We start from the raw sequence: 19,526 nt of genomic DNA, 5'->3' as shown, positions 1-19,526 counted from the left end.
AAACGAAGGCAGGCCAGATGCTTTAAACAGGACTTGCATTTGATCTATGCGGGTATTATAAAGAACACTAGGACATATATTTTTTAAAACTAACTTTGCTTGTACGACGCGCACTTTTAAAGAACCGGTAGCTCTCCCGAGCTCGCGAGCAATTATAAGTTCGTGGTAGCGTCTCTGGATCAGTCATAGTCGGAAAAAGAGGAGAAGGGTTCGATTCGCGGTTCGACGAACAGGGATTGTAGAACTTTGTTTCATTCGCTGCATCACTTGAAGAGAGTAACGTCTGGCGAAAGTAGTTTTATGACATCGACAACGTCAGCGACACTGTACTTGATCAGAGATTGTCCAAAAGTGCAACGCTCTACAACAGTTCGTCTGAAACTTGCCTGACGTTGGCTATACAATGATCACGAGCATTAAAAGGCTTGTGACTGGCCACTCGAGGTACTTTGCGTGTATTAGCGGGCTTCTTCCACGCTCGGGAAAAAAACTTTTATGTAGGACGTACTGAGCAACAGGAAGCTGCATCGGGAGTCTTTCATGGCCCTCTACAATTTTCTCACTGACATTTTTTCATCTAACCATAATATTCGAGAAGGTTATTAATAAATTAGGTCTAATTATGTAATTAGGTAGAATTAAACAAAAATAATCTGAGTATCTCCAAGCGACGGCAAAGAACATTACCTTGGTTATGCAAAAAAGAGGTGAGGCGTGCAGACAGGACACAAGAGTAGAGAAGTGGACAACACGAACGCCGACTATCAACTGAAGGGAGTACTGAGGCGAAAAGAGAAAGAAGACACAAAACTCATCTGCGCAAGCTCAGGAATGGTATCACCACGTGTCAGTCGGGTACATGTGCCGGTCTACGTAAGAGATAACTGTTGATAGTCGGCGTTCGTGTTGTCCACTTCTCTAGTCTTGTGTCCTGTCTGCACGCCTCACCTCTTTTTTTGCATAATGAATCCTTACCAACTAGCTCAGCTTTCTGTCGTTCTAAGATATTACCTTGGTTCTGTCCAACTACGAGGCATTCACATATCGTTAAACTCTGGCTAAGTTTAGCTGGGACACCCTGTATGATGCTCACAGGCGATAAATGAACCAGTGAGAGAGCGATGACTACTGCATCCCTCTACGCAGCAGCGCTCGTTGGCATGCGTAAGAAAGGCCACGGCGTGGCCGAGTGCGGTCCAGCGCAGTCAGCAGAGTTGTGCGGCCAACGAGACGCGCACGATCGCCTCGATCAAGTGCAGCTCTATTGAGGAGGAGGCGGAGCCGGCCGCTGCCATGAGAGACGCATTACGCGACCCGCGCGCCCCTCGGGTGTCGGGTCTCCAGTGTCGACGCCGGCTGCGACCGAAGAGGCCGCCGCCACTCGGACCCGGACTACCGCCGTGGCCCCCTGAGCGCGCGCCGTGGACCGCGCGTCCGGACCCACGCAGCGTGAGTCGTCGACCACGTCGCCTGTCACCTAAGGCGAGTCCCCGCGGAGCGATCGGAGCCCTTTGACCCTTCAGCTGTCACATCTTTCGTAGAGAGCGGCAGTCCAAGACGACCGACCACTGTCCGTCACTCCGGGAACTGCTCTACGACTTAGATTTGCAATCCGTACCATAAGTCAAAATTTATTGAAACTGTACGTGGCCGAGTACATATTGACCTCGAGTGGAAAGCACCGCAGAGGCACCAAACAGGACAATTCTCGATCACGATCGACTCCGCCTGTACATTGACAGTCAGTGGTAGCAGGGCTCAAGAGGAAGTAATCGAGTGTAAAGCAGCGTGTAACGCCTGTCATTTTGACGGTGGTTGTTCCAAGTGGCTTTGACCGTTTCTGTTAAATTACTTTGACGTTTCGAGTATTGCCTTCAACACTATGCCAACTTGGCTCAAAGAAGTCGTTGAAAGAACAGAGACTGTTCGGAATTAGTTGTCACCGAGAATGTTCGTTCTAGAGCAGGGTCCGGAAGATAGCGACTAACCACGACTCTCGTATATATATCGGGAAAATTAGCACCTTGTCTTTTCTATTGGCAAAGCCATCTAATAAATTCGCACGTTGCTGTAGCTCTCACGGGTCGCAATTCGCGCACGCGGAAGGCTGCCACATCCGTCATGTACTGTGGTGTGAGCCTTCTGCGGTGCGTGCCTATTACCGTCAGCGCTTACTTGTTGAGCGAGTAGTGGCTGTAACTTGTGTTTTGACTTTTGGTGCTCTATATTTAGTGTCTTGTTCCTCAGCTGGCAGCGTGTAACTAAAGTTGGTTATTTCGAGGGACACTATTGTAATTTACGGGCGCGCAGAATGAGCTGATAGTGATCTTTAAGGATGCAGAATAGTTCAATCTGAAGAAAAAATAAAATAAGGCATGATATTAAATGTTTTCGATTATGCTTCGCTTATACGAATGTCGTGTTTAAAAGCAAAATTCTATTATCATCACGTGCACCCGACTGTTGAAGAGAGAGAGAGAGAAAAGGAAAGAAACATGCACTAGATTTGGCCTTTTCGAGACCGCGTTCTGACGTCTCATTTTAACGAAAGCGACCGCCTGCCCCGTTATAACTGAGCGTTTCGTGAATGCATGGTTCAAAACAAAAAGTTGGTGCCGATTTATTTTCACCTCAATAGCACCGCTTCTTTCTCCCACATGTTCTGCCATTCTGGAAAAAAGTTTTAACAGGTCCGATATGTTCTTCCTCAGTCGTACTTTTTGGATGGGCGGCACAGAGAAACATGCTTGACAAGATACCAAAGCGGGAAAGAGAAGTCCTTGCTTGATGCCACGTGCTTCGCCGCTGCGGAAAACAAAACCGAAGGAAAGTTCCGCGTGCTCACGTGGAGGTGGAAAACAAATCCGCGTGTTTTGCTCCTCCTGAAACTCGCTTGTGCTGCGTCTTCGTTAACCAGCATTCGCAACGCTCAATATACTGCGATAAATGTAGATGAATCAATACTTCAACATATTTTTGGTTTAGTCACTCAAATACCCTACTTGCCTGGTCATAATTTGACAGATAAGGGTCCTTACCGGAAATGTTACTCTTCAAATGTCACTTGCAAATGCGCAAGTGACATGTACGCATGTGCCAGCAAGCTTTAATGATTTTCTTCTCAAATAACTGCACAAGCAGACATTGCTGCATATCACATTGCTGTATTATTTCCAACTGCTTTATATATGTACGCTGTAATGTGGTTTTGTAGTCCCACCTTTCTTGCGGGTCTAGGGGCGTTAACGGTTCGATTGGTTGCTCCGAAGATTTTCTCACGCTGTCTTCGAGAAAGGTTGCTTCGGTGGGTATGAACTGTTGCGCTGTATGTTTTTTTTTTTGCATCAGTGAAGGTCACTATCATTAAGGTTATTATAATCATGAGTACGTATAAGGCATATCCCTGCCCCAATATCCGGTAACTTATGCTAAACGGCTGGATGTCTGACATAATTTATTTGATAGCATACTGCCTTTCGAAGCGTAACAATGCATTGTGAGGCATGCCTTAGTGGAGGGCTCCAAGTTAATGACGTTGCCCACTCAATGTACTAACCCACACCTAAACAAAAGTGCATGAACATTTTTGTACACTGCCATCTGCTGCGGTGGCACGTTTTCTCAGCAGCAGGACCTCATACACACTGAGCAACTGCAGCAGGTGAAAGTCAACCTTATCAGTTCATTAAAGTATAATAAGAATAAGAAATAAGTCACGCAACAACGGTACATAACACAACTGCGTCTGTTCAAGCTTAAATTACATTAAAAATTTAAATTATAGGGTTTTACGTGCCAAAACCACTTTCTGATTATGAGGCACGCCGTAGTGGGAGACTCCGGAAATTTCGACCTCCTGGGGTTCTTTAACGTGCACCTTAATCTAAGTACACGGGTGTTTTCGCATTTCGCCCCAATCGGAATGCGGCCGCCGTGGCCGGGATTCGATCCCGCGACCTCGTGCCCAGCAGCCCAACACCATAGCCACCGAGCAACCAGGGCGGGTAAATTACATTAAAACACGCTTTCACTGTATGCGACCAGCAGAAAATTAGCTAAGCGTGCGCATCGCGCTGACAGTTCTTTCACTTGCGAAACAGAACAGCAAAGTCCGTAATTTCCAGAGCCTCCTTATCTGCGGCGCACAGAATATAAGTGACAACCGTTCAGGATGCGTTAAGACCAAATTATACTGGAGACCGCTGTTAAATTCGGGAGTCCGCAATTGCTGTTGACAAACTGCACAGAGAAGCTTCAGAGAAATGCTAACATGCGGAACACAGAATACTAAGGATGCAAAGTGCAAATAGGTGAAGTCCAGAGTTATACTAAAATTGGCAATTAATGGATGGAAAAGAATCGTAGTTTCGCCCGAAAGGCGAAGCATCAATTGCGATAGCATATTAGCAAACAGCAATACGAAGTAAGGATAGTACTTTTATCGGCCGTATCAACGTGTAAATATTCGCTTGCTAACTAAGGTTTGCTAACTAAATTAACAAGCATGGTGTCAGCGCGTACAGCAAACATGAACTCATTGTACTCGATGACCGCGGACACTCGCTGTCAAAACGCTGGCGTGAGGAATCGGGGCAGCAGCTGCGTGCGAAATGACCTTCGCGCTTTCTATCGCTTCAACGCACACTCAGCGCCGAGAACACAAAGCACGCACAAAGCTACGAGCCGTAGATGCACCTAGACTCTGGCCCCAACAGAAATTGCTCTCAAGATACAGCCGCCCGACGGCGCGCAGCCTCCAGATACGCAGTTGCAGTCGAAGTAGAACGCCGCTCCTGCTCCCTTCCCGCACCCCGGGGCCTCACAACGTTGGGTGCCTCGCGCGCGATGGAAGACGGCGTGCTTCCTCCCCGCTTTCCTTCACTTTCGCGCAGGCCAGATTGAGTCGCAATCGTCGGCTCCCGTCGCAAGCACATACAGCGTAGGGAGCAGGGCGACGGTCTTATCGCGCTTGGACTTTATACGGAACATCACGCCGACGCCGAGGGCAGAAATGCGCCTGGAATGTCTATATAACTGTTATCGCATTAATAATCAGTAAACACAACGAATGCCTCCTGCAGGCTTGCAAGCGCCTTGGGCTGAACAGGACATGCTGCGACGTCCCTGCTGTTCTGCTGGAAGCTTGGTCCCAACTGGCCGAGCTCTGGTGCTCGCTGCCGGTGAGTTTCGATGCAATTTCACACGGTTAAAGGCTGAGGAACTAAAAACAGCGCGCACACAGAAAATTGGTACTGAGGCAAAGACGACGATGCACTACTGAGCTTACAGCTTTATAGAAAGAGAGAGCGATAATGTAAGAGTGTTTACGACGGAATACGCATTGCGCCTGTCGACAACCTAGCAATTCCCTCTGAGAGCCAGAAGCTTGACCTAGGAAATTTTCGTTCTTTATTAAATAGTAGAACAGAAATCGAGCTGATACACTGCGCGCTTTGTATGCGAATCATTCCTGCTTCAATTAGTTCACGCACTGGTTTGTTTTTATCCCTGCTCATAATTTCCGTTTCTTGAGAAAGTGGCGGGCATGCACAATTGTTACTATCTAATACTCGCTGCTAACACGTGCTACTAGCCCTTGCAAAAATCTAATAAAGAACTAAAACTGAATAGGTCGAGCTTCAGGCTCTGATAACGAATTGTTAAATTGTCGACACGAGTAATGTATATTCTGTGGTAGACATGTGTATATAAATATTGCGCCCTCTCCCAATAATAATGCTACAAGTTCAGCGCTGTCGTGTCGTTTCCGCCCTCTCCCCCTTTCTTGTTTTGTATGTGCGCATTTGTCTCTACTCTGGTAATGGCTGAGCACGTCTTATCAACAGTGGAAATGTTAAATTATCTCGCATAAGCGGAGCTTATTGGGCGACCATACTCACAAAAAATTATGTGATTTCAGAGGTCTCTGAATGAGTCGTCCTTTGTTTAGGGGTACGGGAGGTTCAGTGGAACGTGTTCACTGAATGGACGTGTGAGATGCTTAACAGAAAATCTTCGCACAGACAGGATCTGAGTGTACTGTGAAATTGGCCTCTACTGTCGGAGGGTCGGGTGGGGGGGGGGGGGGGGGGGAGGCAACTTGCAATGCCAGCGATAGCGAAAAAAAAAACTTTTACAGCAAAGAGCTAGGTTAACACTTCCCAAAATGAGGCTGGCAGGCAAGATGTTTTACAAGGTCCAATGATAAGCACCACCCAGTGCATCGACTCCTTGCAGAACAGGCAAAGAAGTCGCATTCACAAAAATCCCTGAGCGAGAGTGGCTTGCATCTTCGTCCATCATGCATCAAGTTCATTTCGTCAGTGTATGGAATGATTACGCGTTATCCGTAGTGTTACCGCTGTCTACAGGCAGGTGATTATCTAATAGTCCGCGGGACGTCCACATACAAGCACAATTAATCGATTATTGTCTAACTGTGTCTGCGGGTTACGTGCAAACAAAAGATATGTGAGCAGGGCAGCAAGGTAGCCTATGCCTGTATAAAGTTGCTCGACTGCCTAAATCTATGTAAAGTAAAGACTCTGATGTAGTCCTAGCGGTTTTGCTGAGAAACTTGGTAAACGCTTCTCAGCGAAAACGCGTCTAAAAGAACGTGATGGGACACTTCTGCTACATAGTTGTTTAAGCGGTTTGGCTCGCAGCATCAGCTGGAAATGAATTGGTCCACAAAATCAAGCGCAATCACTTGTAGGGCTTCGTGGTCCCTTCCGGATTAGGCAGATTGACGCTAACATTTTGAAAGCGGTGAGCCATCAATACGTGCATGTTCTCTTTGTCGTGCGCGGTGGAATTAAGCTAGGGCAGTGAGCGAAGCTGCACTTTTCTGTACGACTATCCTGCAGTTTACACAGTAACATAATACGATGTCTCAGACAGTGCTCAAAGAGAACTTCCGCGCTGGCAACCACAACTCGCGGTACACAAGGTGTTATTTATATCTACAAGTGGCAATGACGCAGAACATTCCGGACGTACGTCAACCATTTCTCCGAGAAACTTATACCCTCGATCCGCCCCCATCTTCCAAATGGTCAGCAATCGAGCCCTTAATGAGGAATACACGCGTGAGGCCTCTGTCCGTGCCATGGCCGGAAAGGCCCCGAGGAGGCCTTGCATGCCCGCACTGCCCTGGGGAGTAGGGGTGCAGCAGAAGAAGCCAAGGCGCGGCGCGGGGTTTCCGCTTCCGGGAAACCCCGAGCTGTGAAGGCAGTAGCGGGGGCCCCCTGCAACGATCGGCAATCACGCGCCGAAGAAGCCGCGCTGGGGGGCCCAGCGCCACACTTGGAAGTACGCTTGTTTACGCGCTCGCCAGCTGCCACTGTCGCCCGCCGAGAGTAATAGGGAAATTCGCTCGGCCGGCGAGCGCGGTCACTGTAGTGTGCGTCGGGACAGCCGTTGGTTCCTCCGCAGGCTGCGAGTACCGGACGGTTTCGGGAAGGTCAGGAACTTGAGGCGGTCAGTAGCACGTGAAAGGGCGCTTAGAATGTTTATTTTTGGCGTCTTCAAGGCTCAGGCGGGACTAGAAGAGCTCCTATGGGCACTCATGCGTGCCGTCCACCAAGTGTTCTGCGAGATCTGGTGGCTCCCACAAAGACCCCGGACAAGAAGCTGTGTTAAATAGCTTTTTTATCTCTTAATCTTTTTTACGCAATTGCATAAATGGAACCATGTAACCCTGAGAAAAATGCCGGTAAGGCAGAAATGAGGGGGAGGCGGGGAGAGGAACAGATTGTAGGGAGTAGGAGACTTGTGCCTAATCAACATCATCTAGATAGCACATGGCCTATTCACTCCGATCCATGACGTCGTGTCACCTGGTCCGACAGCCATGAAATTTAATAGGGATGCTCCCGAGTAAACCCCAGTGATTTTGGTATCACCGCTTTCTTCACGCCAACCTTGGCAATGGAAATTTCGGGCCAGGCAGCCTAAAGTCATGGATCGGAGTGAACAGGCCTTATGCTATCTAGGTGGTGTTGGCCTAATGTTCTCAGTCGCCGTCGGACTCAAACCGAAGAATCAAGGCTCATTGACAGTGGCATAACTTTATCAAACATGTGTAAGGAACCAATATAGAATGCTTTGTAAGGAAGACACGTTAAGCTAGCATCCCATTCAAGGCACGCCAAACAGGAATCTCCACAACACTCCGCTGGAGTACCAAAGGGGCCGTGAAGACCCCGTTCGCGTGAAGTATGATAACGGTGACAGTACAGCAATAGGATAAAGTTGCGACGATGCTTCCTGACTGCGGAGACTTCTTGATGTGTCACGGCCGTATATATAGCGATTCGGTCGGGAATGGCGGTCCTGCAGTAGACTCGTTTCGGCATTCGTTCATTCTCCCGTATTCTGCGCTGTGTACTCGAAAATTATTGGTCGACGATAATCATGGTTACTCGTCTGCGTTGTATGAATCTCATGTGGTTAGTGCAGCATCCAACGGCTGAAAACCCGCCCCGCTTGGAAGTGTAATGCTCTAAGAGCGAAAAGATGGGCGGGTCTAGCTCAAAAACAAACAGCCATATATAACTCAAGTATGGATGCCGGGAGTGTGGCCTGGAGGAAGCAACCGTGATGCACCCGCACATACACTTTCACAGAAAGTTGCCTGTTTTCCACACAATCTTATAGCACAAAGGCCACAACTGCATACGAGTGAACATATGTTGCTGAGTTACTAGAATGCAACGACTCCTAATACAACGTACAGGCCGCTGCGGTCGTTATACAGCCATGGCAGCTTAGGTGCATTGCCTCCCGAGTGTCCGTATCCTCAACCACTGTATCTCCAAGTCGTCAGTCTCAAAATTCTTCCTAGGCTGCGCCGACCATGCCGAGTCACGAAGACTGCAGTAACGCCTTGCTGGGCTCATTTGAGAGGATCACTCCTGGAGACCTTTTGGTTCTGCCCGCGCGGTATACGTACAGTGGCATGCACCGGAGCGGCAGACGAACACGGACATACGAAGGTCCATGCGCATTACTGAAATTCAGTTGGTTACCGCGGAATGTATGCCCCGGACCATGTTTTGGGTGGTGAATCTGATGAGCACTTCTCAGTGCGCGGCCTCGCAATTACGTCGTCGACACTCGGTGAAAGTAGATGGGCCGCCCGTTCCCTCCCTCGCCCGCTCTTGCTCCGGGGGCAATCGTGTTTCACCAGGGCGGAAATCTGATTCGTGCCACCGATGGGCCGCAATGGGGGCCACTTGCGCAGTTCCCTGCACGGTTGCGGAGGCTGCAAATCGCGCTCGCTTCTGCTGGAAGCGTGAGCTCTCGGCTGCACGCTGTCTCTCGACCGTATGGAAGCGCGCAAACTCGCCGGCTGTCGCGGGCAAGTCGCCTCGAAAATAATGTGTGACCCTCGCTGTGTATACTACGCTATTTGCTAGACGAAACGGCAGCTTCGGTCTTGCGACTGAGCCAACACTGGATGCGACGCCGGTGGCAGAAAAAAAAAAAGTTATCGTTTCTTATCACAGACGACAGCGTGTATGCGACCATCTATCTCGTACCCTCAATGGCGCACGAGAGTGAGCACATGTTTTCGTAGCAACAAGCGTGCCAACGCATACAAAACTTCTGATCGTGCCAGACAGTACAAATCAATTTGTGGCAGTCAGCTTTACTATAATTTAACGCTTAATGAATAATTATAGGGCCAAATTAAGGAGGTGTGAGGTATGGGGCTAACAGCAGCCTCGGTGTTTTATTACCTTATTTTGAGGAGCCAAAGCTCGGACCTCCACCTTTGACAACACTTCCCCGATCTCCTTAAAACCGCTGCTGAGTTATAACGTCGCAAGTCGATCAATGAAGAAGCAGGCTATTGCTTGTACCTCATTTGTACTGCATTGCTACGAGCAGGCATGTTTAAATAAAGAAACAAAAATAAAGAACGCTTAATACTGGAGAGCACGAAAGTCGGCCACGGTTAGAGCTTCGAGTGTGATTCGTTTACGTTCTACATCGGCTACACTCCGTTTTAGCATGTGGTTGGCGGAGAATGTCCGTCGCAGGAGTGGGTGAAAGTTTATAAATATAACCATTGGAGCTTGCGAAATGAAACATAGAGGGACAGTTGGTTTTTGTATCTCACGTGGTATGTTTGTGGGAAAGTACAAGTAGGGAGCAATTAGACACGCTTTTGCTTTGTAGCTAATGCGGTCCTTAAAACTGAGTTCTTTCGAAACGCGTACGAAAATGAAATTAATTGTGAATAACATGCGTGCGCTATGTGATGTTTTTGATATTTACACAATGAGAAAAACCTTTACTGTGTGCGCACCACTAAGCGTATCAAGTTGAAACTTCTAGGAGTACAGTGTGCGTTCTTGTGAATAAGTTGAATCAATTGGGAATAGCTCGGTGTTTCTCAGTGTAGGATAGTTCGGCACAATAAACGGAGCTTACTCACAAAATAAACATTTTTACTAGGGCTCATACTCCCCAGAATTCTAGTCAGCCTTGCTCACTTAGGCTCCCGCCCCTACGCTCTAAAAACTGGGGAAAATATCTCAGGGGCAAAGGGTCTGAGTTACCACTCAACGCATTGATTTGCTCTCTCGAAACGTCGGATGGAGTGAAAGGCATGGTTCACTCCAAAAGAAATAAGATAACTAAATATTTTTGTACTCCTTTCTTCACATATAGAGTTAAACGTCCGTTCTACTCTTGCAGCAACAGAGAGAAAACTTATATATATATATATATATATATATATATATATATATTTGAAGAAACGGAGCACACTTACGAAAATTGCATTTTTAATGGTTTAAACCATTAAAAACCATTAAAAATGCAATTGTCGTAAGTGTGCTCCGTTTCTTCAACTACCTATGCACCGGACCTACAGAACCTTTCCTTGTATTATATATATATATATAGCGAATACTCCTGCTTCAGCTGCAGGAGGCTGGCTCTGTTTGTGCGCTTCCTCCCCTTATTTGTATTTAATTTTTTGTACCTATAGTCAGGTTTGTATTATTTGGCTCTGCATTTACCTCTTGCATTTGCCTCTCCCCTCTGCAATACAAATGTACCTTGAGGGTATAATAAATAAATAAATAAATAAATAAATAAATAAATAAATAAAACCTTTCTCGGATGTAGGAAGACAACGGGCTGGAGCGGCCTTTACATCTGCCATCACCTAGTCCTGGGGTCTAACACATGAAGAGCTGTCAAAAATGGGCTGGTCCTGGATTTAGCGCACACATTCGCCGCCTGTTGGCTCTGCCCAGAAACGAAGACTACTCGAGAGATAACCTTCAGAGCTGCCAAGCTACGAACTGATCAATCAGACAATTATATGCGTTGGCAGATCGACGATAAGTTCGCTAAGCCATTACTGAAATGTCTACATGACTCCGCCGTGGTTGCTCAGTGGCAATGGTGCTAGGCTGCTGAGCACGAGGTCGCGGGATCGAATCCCGGCCACGGCGGCCGTCTTTCGATGGGGGCGAAATGCGAAAACACCCGTGTACTTAGATTTAGGCACATGTTAAAAAATCCCAGGTAGTCGAAATTTCCGGAGTCCTCCACTACGGCGTGCCTCATAATCAGAAAGTGGTTTTGGCACGTAAAACCCCATAATTTAAATGTCTACATGAGGACGGCTTCCGCAATTTTATTTAAACAATTTATTTTATTCGGAAGTTTCTCCTGCGGCTCAATGCGAAAGGGCAAGCTGCTCGGGGAAAGTAGACTGCTGCTATGACGTAATTTGTCCGTAGCCGTTACGATGTCATTCTTGCGCTACTGACGCATTTTTCTTCCCCGGCATCCTCCGGTTTCGGTTACTCTGACGTCGAAGAGCTGGCTGACCTCCACCGCCTTCCACTATTGCGCCACTTACGCTCGCTTCGCGACACTGTCGCAACAAGTCTCCGACTCTCTTCGATTTCAATCTCTTAGACCCCACGGGGCAGTCTCAACCGATCAACCTCCACATAGAAGGAACCGTCCTAGCATGGAAACCGGCGAGGATGCAAATATTTCTCGTTGAAACTGGAAACGTGTCACAGCTACCGATCGTTCTTATTCACATGTACTTTGAAGAAGTAAATAAAGCTTGCAACGACTAACGAAATAAATTTGCGGTAGGAAAAGTTACCATTGACCTGAACGAAACATTTTCTCGTGAATCTATCAACACTTAGAATTTACGCGGAGATTTGTATTCCATGCATGCGGTATACCAGGTGACTTTTTTAGATACACGAAATATTTAAACATGGCTTGTGTCAGATAGCATATCTATAACCCTTCAGCTAATCTTCTCGATGATGCGGCCAAATAATTTATAGGAAATTAAAATGCTTAATAGAATGATTAAGATCATTACACTATCTTTTTTGATTAATTGCTCTACGGCACATATCTTAATTTATGAATTTAGCTGGTGAGTTCGCAAGGCGTATGCACTTGGAACGAATTCTCAGGACTACACTAGTTTCGAGATACTACAGTTTTCAAAGTTTCAAAGTGTCCAACGAAATGCATTGGCGTTCCAGTTATTTTGTGATGAAATGCACCAAACAACGTTATATATATATATATATATATATATATATATATATATATATATATATATAGTAAGAGGAACAATAGTGCATTTTTACCGCAAGTCTGACGATGCATATATCGAAACCGGTGCCATCCTCAGAATTCGTTCCAAGTCGATATGCCTTGCAAACTCACCAGCTACAACTCGTAGATTGCAATATGTGCCGTAGAGAAATAATTTAAATGTTAATTAATGTAATTATGCTAATTATGCTAATTATTCAATTAGGCGTTTCAATTTTGCGTAAAAGTAATGGCCGCCTCATCGAGTAATTCACTTCTATGGTTAGAATCGTGCCATCTGCCACCGGCAATTTTTAAAAATTTGGTGCAGCTAAAAGCACATCCTATAGAGCTCCCTTTGCCGACGCTCAGCCACATAGCTCAGATGCTTTTACTTTAGTGTGCATTGCCATAGATATCCTGCCAGCGAGAACCGTAGGGAATCACCACGTTTCAGGAGCGTTTAGTTCAAAGCTGACGGCAGTGTTAACTGCTCAGCAATGGATAAGCAAGAGACGTTTCGACTATTGACAGAAAAAAGCAAGGGAGAGCTGGAGGCGCGATCATCGCAGGTATAGGTAACTTTAGGAGATAAAGCAGAGAAAAGCAGAGTGGCGATATGGTAACGCGTAAGAAGCTCGCGTAGGCTAGGTGACTTTAGTGACCATCCCAATTCAAGTAGGATACCATTAGCAGTCGTCATCAGTAACAATAAGTATGGATACAAACATGGAAAGGAATTCGGAAAGAAAACGGAAAGGCTCTTTTTCATTCCTACATCTTGGAAGAACTAAGAAGAATTCGCAGCATTTCCTTTCCCCCGTCCCCTTCCCTTGCTCCTTGCTATCACCGCCTCCTCCTCCTCCCCCCTGTTGAACATTTTTACTTGCCTCAACCTACTCAAGTTGCCGCTTATCTTATCAGCGCCATATAAACGCTGTCAAGGAAAGCAGTTCAGGCACTGACGAAGACAAGTCTCTCTTCTAAACACTGAATACAGAGACGTATCTTATTCGACCGCTGTTGATCATAGCCCCACATTAATTTGGAACAATAGTTTTCTATGCTCTGGTTGCCGCGTGATGGCGCCACCAACGCTACTACTCCCATCTACCTCTCAGGTATTCCATATATGATAATCGCCCACGCACAACCTTATGTACCGAAACGCCGGAAGGACTGGCGATACTGATCCGCGTCTCTTCCAACCGCACACAGCTACCGCCGCGCTGGCGTGGCGTCCCGTGTGTGGCGGCGGCGGCGTGGCGGGCTGGCCCATCCAGCGCATGACCAACTTCAGCGGCGACATCTTGCTGGGCGCGCTGTTCCCCGTGCACGAGCGCAACGCCACGTACGAGTGCGGACGCATCCAGGACGAGGGCGTCGAGCAGCTCGAGGCGCTGCTCTTCACGCTGCACAAGATCAACAACGACTCGGCGCTGCTGCCCGGCGTGTCGCTGGGCGTGCTCGCGCTAGACTCGTGCGACTCGACAGAGTACGCGCTCGAGCAGTCCCTAGACTTCGTCAAGGTGAGCCTTTTTGTCCCCCGGCACGCGGTGGCAAAAATTAAAGCAGGAATGCGAGTAACGCGACACGCTCGAAGCCTATAGTAAGCGAGGTGAAGGTTTGTCTACTGCAGGTGAACCTATTCTTGCCGTCGAAGTGTTCCGAAAAATGAAGAAACAAATTCACAGACGATTACGATATTCCCTAATGCGAAATTTGAGCGCAGCTCTATGCGTGTTTTAATTTCGCGATATATTGGCTAGCGTGGACAATCTGACTCGTGCGGAACGTTACAAACAGAGCGAAGTGCGGCGCGACTGCCTCGCTAATTGGGCGATCGAGAGAGACAACGCGTGGGTGGCGCGTGGGCGAGATTCACAGTAGCCGCCGCAGACAAACTCTGCTCATGCAGCGCTTTGTTTTCATACAGACGACGTGCGCTACTCTGGCACCATGTCGTAGCCATCGTCGCCAATAGAGATTCTTAAGTAAAAGGTATTAAAAGGCAGCAAAAATTCGCGTCTGCCGATACTATATATAGAAACAAAGCGCTGCCGTGTGCTTCGGACCCACATCGCATGCGCTACTTCGCCCGCGCCGCCGCCGCTAAAGAATGCGCATGAGAATGCGCTCCGCGCGAGACACGCATTCCCGTGTTCACGCTTCCTTTTTGAACTATGAATTACGCGACCTGTGGTATTCAAAACACCTAAATAGCTGCGATCAAATTTTGCATTACGGAGCATCGTAATTGCCGGTTAATTTATGTCTACATCTCTCTAATCTTTTTTCATCCCCACCTGCGTTCCGCGTTCGCTCTTTCATCCGCTGCACTCGTTCGCTCGGTTTCGCCGGGAACGCCGACGATCGACGCAGGAACTTGTGCCTAAGAGGTGCGCTCTGAAAAAGTTGCCCACACGAGTTACTGCATCGTTAACGGTATTCCATGCGCAGCATCAACTGCATAGCCTAGATCTCAAGAAGTTCACACAAACCATCCACGTACGTGACATCACAGCTTCAAACACCCAGACTTTTGCTATATCGGTGGTGCTCTCAAAGAGACACGGCCACTAAGGATTTCGTCACTCTCTTTTACGTGAGATTATGCGACTGCAACCAGCCACCATGTCATTTTGCAGTTAGTGCCCCGCTATGCACAAGCAGATAAGGATAAAGTGCTCCTGCGCAAGGGACGCCGAGGCGCAGCCGGGAAGACAGTAAGGTATGTGAGCGTGTCAGTTACTCGGAAACGTTGAAAAGTGTTACATGCTCTATTGTGACTTATGACAGGAAATTCGGGACCATTTGGGGCATTAGCTGCGCTCCCGCAGACCAATGAGAAATGCAGAGAGGTTAACCAGCAAAGAAAATCGAGTCTGCTGCCCTATACTGAATGATGGGGGAGGAGGAGCTAGAAAGACAATAGAGAGACAGTGAACACACGCATGATTACCTCACGATAGCACAACACTGGATCACGTGCAGCGCAATGAATGCCAACTCAGGCTAAAGTTGTTTGTGCAGGCCAGTTGTCCTTAAAGAGTGTTGCAGTGACTTCGTCGTCCTCTGCTGCAATGGCTTATGAGCTCGGCATTACAAAATGGTTTTCTCTGATAAGCAGAGGCCGGGTGTCTAGGCACTAAAAATGCTGTTTTAGGCACCTATGGTATGCACTAAAGCTGTCAGTAAAGGCACATATGGGCGCCAAATACTGTCCTTTAAGCATGTATAGGCTCAATAATTAATAACTTCCGCTGCGCGTGTGAGGATAAATTATTTTTTTTTTAAGGAACACAGCTCACTAAACGTATGTTTAGCGAAATTAGTTTTATTTTCTCGATAAAACGGAACGGGACAAGTTTCCTAGGTTACAAGATTGATCTGAAATTTAGTGTCACTAGGCAGCATGAGAAATATTGTGAAAACAGTGACAAACAAGCACGATCTCGAGATTTTCGGGTATCATGTCACACTTCCTTTCACTGAGTATTAGTTTGTATGCAGAAAAACAACGCTTAACATCCACCGAGGTTACCGGGACATATACTTTAGAACGATCGATGATCCAGTGCCCTCTGGCATTGCAGAATGTTCGCCGGTCAGAATCCCTTGAGAGCTCTTTCACTGCCGAAAACCCGGAAGTTTCGTCCGAGAGTTTCAAACAAACTGCATCAGCGAATGGTGGCGAACCTTTCCTGAATGACCAAAATGAGCCCCACATCCCGGGTCATAGTTGCGCCTGAGCATTGAAGTTTCTCGATGATGTCGGCTAAACACGTGAAATGAGAGCACAAGCGTGCTAACTCTTCAGGTGCACCATCGCGTAGCGCAGTTTGAGCCCTTCAGCCATGATTTCGTCTACTGCCAAGCTGTTACAACAGTCTTTACACCAGCAAACTCTTTGTGGCAATATTCGGCTTGCCTTCAGCCAAGTTTCCCAGCAGGTGATAACAATATAAACAGAATATGGCTAGGACAAAACAAGAAAAAAGTCATATTTTAGGCTCTGAAAATTCAATATAGCCATCAATATCGAAGTAGGCACAATAAAAGTGTCACTAAAATGTTTCTAGATCAATAGCTCGTGCTTATGTGCTAAATAGGCCCGATAAGGATGTAAGGAAGAAATAGGCATTCCGCCTAAAGTTCCAGTATATACTGATAAGGGTCTGTGACCAAAGCGAGCTGGCGCGGTTACGAGCGATCGCCTCATATACTGTAGCGAGGACAGTCACAGAAACTGTTGAAGGGTCTCCTCGCCACCACATTCAAACCGCGTACTGTACCGCGCTGTCGGTCATTTCACTGCTAAAAGCAAAAGACTTCGTAAAGGTCACTCCTAGCCATAGCCGACAAAGCAGAATGGTCTTGCATTGGCATTGTCCAGTAGGGATGCGAAGGCGGAGAGAAGAGTCCAAATGGTGCAGTCGTTTGTTTTAAAAACCTGGTGTGTCCTCGCAAAGAATGTGATGTCTCCTGCCAGCACTTGAAGTGAAGGGAACGTTTGAGATGCGTCCTGTTGCGCCATGAGTGCAGCCCGGCCATGAACATTTTAGATCCCACGTGTTCACAAATCTAACTGCACTCTTCGTTCACGTTTCACTCAATGGCTGTTGCTCAGCAAACTGCAACTGCACTTCATCGCAGACATTTGTACAAGAATCGATGTCACATTTATGTTGCAGGGCTTTATCGCGCGAAGCAGCGTGGGCTTCGCGTGCACGGATGGCTCATCGCCGGCGTACCGGCATGGAGCCTTCGACCGCGTCGTCGGAGTGATCGGCGGACAGTCCAGCGCCGTCTCTATCCAGCTGGCAAACCTGCTCAGGCTATTCCGCGTGCCACAGGTCAGAGCCGCCCGCTTTCTAGAATAAAGCTACATTTGCACATGGCTTGAACTCCGTTTTCACGCCAATACCCATTCACGTGTACGCAACCAGTGCGGCTCTTTGCAGCTCTTGACACTGCATACGCCATGTTGCATGCCGCGCATGTCGCACACCTTGTCTCAAAGAACCTTGCCCATCCGCCACCATTGTCAGGAGCAGCACTGACCAACGCCCTAAAGGCGTTCTTGATTTAAAGTAAAGGAATCAAAGCTTACGCAAAAAAAAATTCCTATATCAGGGTGTCTACCAAGTTGACATTTACAAATTCCCCAAGTTTTCCAGGTTTTCCCTGAGTGCCTTCGCAACATTACCTGAGGTACACGGAACTTCGTTTTACGTCATGACAGGCTGACACCATGTCGCCCGAGGTTGTCACTCTCTAGAAGCATGCTAAAAAATAAAGAAAAACACTTAATCCAGTTTGAATAGTAAGGACTAGCATTTATTTTATTCAAAAAGAAATCAGAATGGAGGGATTATTAAAATTCAAAGCGATTAAATATTTTTGAAAAAATTGCTAAAACTCATTGCAAATCGAGTCGAACATTCTCAAATACAAATAAAAAGGAGATGCATACATAAATAAATGTTTTTGAACATCCACTTCAGTCACGAATTATGATCGACTGTCGATACATATGTGTGAAACAAATATGTGGTGCTTGAGACACCACTGAGACACCAAGACACCAAGCAAATCATGTTGATAGAATGTCTCTTTGAGCATTTTACGATGAGTCATTATAATTACAGAGTAACGAAGTGTTTGAATATTGCAAAGTCAGTCAAGCTACGTTCCTTCATAAAAAGGAATAAATCCCCCACTCGAATTACATGCGCAAGTTATTAATTGACCTTAAGCATTTCAAATAAATAAATAAATAAATAAATATATATATATATATGTATATATATTGCCCCACGTCAAGCATCACATAAAACATGGTAGTGCCTTCACCAAAGCGACACTCTGTAACAATACATATCACTCAGAATCAAAATGGAAGTCATTTAGGTTATCAGAATGTTAAATTTGTCCCAAGCTTAATGTTCGTGCTCTAATCTATGCTACCACTGCACAGAAATGGCAAAAATAGGTCTTGGACGCCATGAGTGAAGTGGATATGAGCTATTTTTACTAATTGATAGCGAGGTCATTGACATGAGGCCCGAACTTTGTCACAAGTGAGATTCTCTCTCAACAGCTGGTGTGTCAACTTCAGCTGCCCTGACATACTCTCAGCCCGTGCACAATGCTTCAGTGTTGCGTTTCACTGCTTTAAAGAGTTTATTTTGGTTTGGATGAGGGACACCTGCATCTCGGCGTCAGCCAACACTTTGTTTTTTGAGCTCAAGCTCCTTGAAAGAAGCGGCGGCAGGCCTCCTTTTCCCTTCATTCCTCAATGCGTAGGCCCTTCTGTTCTCGTCCTCCTTCCACCACGCGTTCGCCCCAGGGACCATTTGAAGCACCCTCTTCGTCAGTTGTACTGTCAACGTCCGATTTTTCGGAATCCCTAGGAGCCGCAAAAACGTCCGTAAAATGAACACATGTATTTTACTGCCGTTAAGGGCTCGAATCACCCCAGGCACCTCCGAAAAGGCCTACCAGTACACTTATTAGGCATATCGATGCTCGTACAGTGGCAGGAGATGGCGGATGGACGCGTGTATAATTAAGGAAAAGATAGTGTGTCCCGTGACAATTGCCCCTTCTCACTCTTGTTATGCTTCACCGCAATACTTTTGCGCATGCTTCATCGCGCAACATTTTTGTACTGAAGCAAAGCTGACTTTCGGAAACCGGCATTATGCAACGTGCCGTGCTTTCCGAGCTTCGAAGCCAATCGCGAGAACTACAAAGACGGAGGCGGTGCCATTGCTTACAGCGGCGATTTCTTTCAAAGAAAAACACGGCGCCGAACGGCAAGAAGTTTAATAGCGAACGTTAAAGCAGCGAGGCCTAGCGTTAACCACGGCGTCGAGGGAACCAAACGGCGGCAGTGGTGGCTTTGATTAATGCCGTTTTGG

At 47.0% G+C, this 19,526-nt stretch overlaps 1 protein-coding gene across 1 annotated transcript in view; it reads left to right on the top strand.

Annotated features, from left to right (window-relative positions):
- The first annotated feature begins 5,059 nt into the window (after nucleotides 1–5,059).
- Nucleotides 5,060–19,526, top strand: part of LOC126518919 (metabotropic glutamate receptor 2-like) — a 29,721-nt gene continuing 15,254 nt past the window's right edge. The window contains exons 1-3 of the mRNA XM_050168556.3: nucleotides 5,060–5,180; nucleotides 13,819–14,129; nucleotides 17,295–17,456. Of these exons, the coding sequence (XP_050024513.2) occupies nucleotides 5,069–5,180; nucleotides 13,819–14,129; nucleotides 17,295–17,456 (585 nt within the window). The 5' untranslated portion in view covers nucleotides 5,060–5,068. The remainder of the gene's footprint in view (nucleotides 5,181–13,818; nucleotides 14,130–17,294; nucleotides 17,457–19,526) is intronic.

Source organism: Dermacentor andersoni, chromosome 3, assembly GCF_023375885.2.
Source record: "Dermacentor andersoni chromosome 3, qqDerAnde1_hic_scaffold, whole genome shotgun sequence".
In the NCBI taxonomy this organism is placed as follows: Eukaryota; Metazoa; Arthropoda; class Arachnida; order Ixodida; family Ixodidae; genus Dermacentor; species Dermacentor andersoni.
Note: the sequence above shows the minus strand (reverse complement) of the source record. Positions and strands in the feature narration are given on the sequence as shown.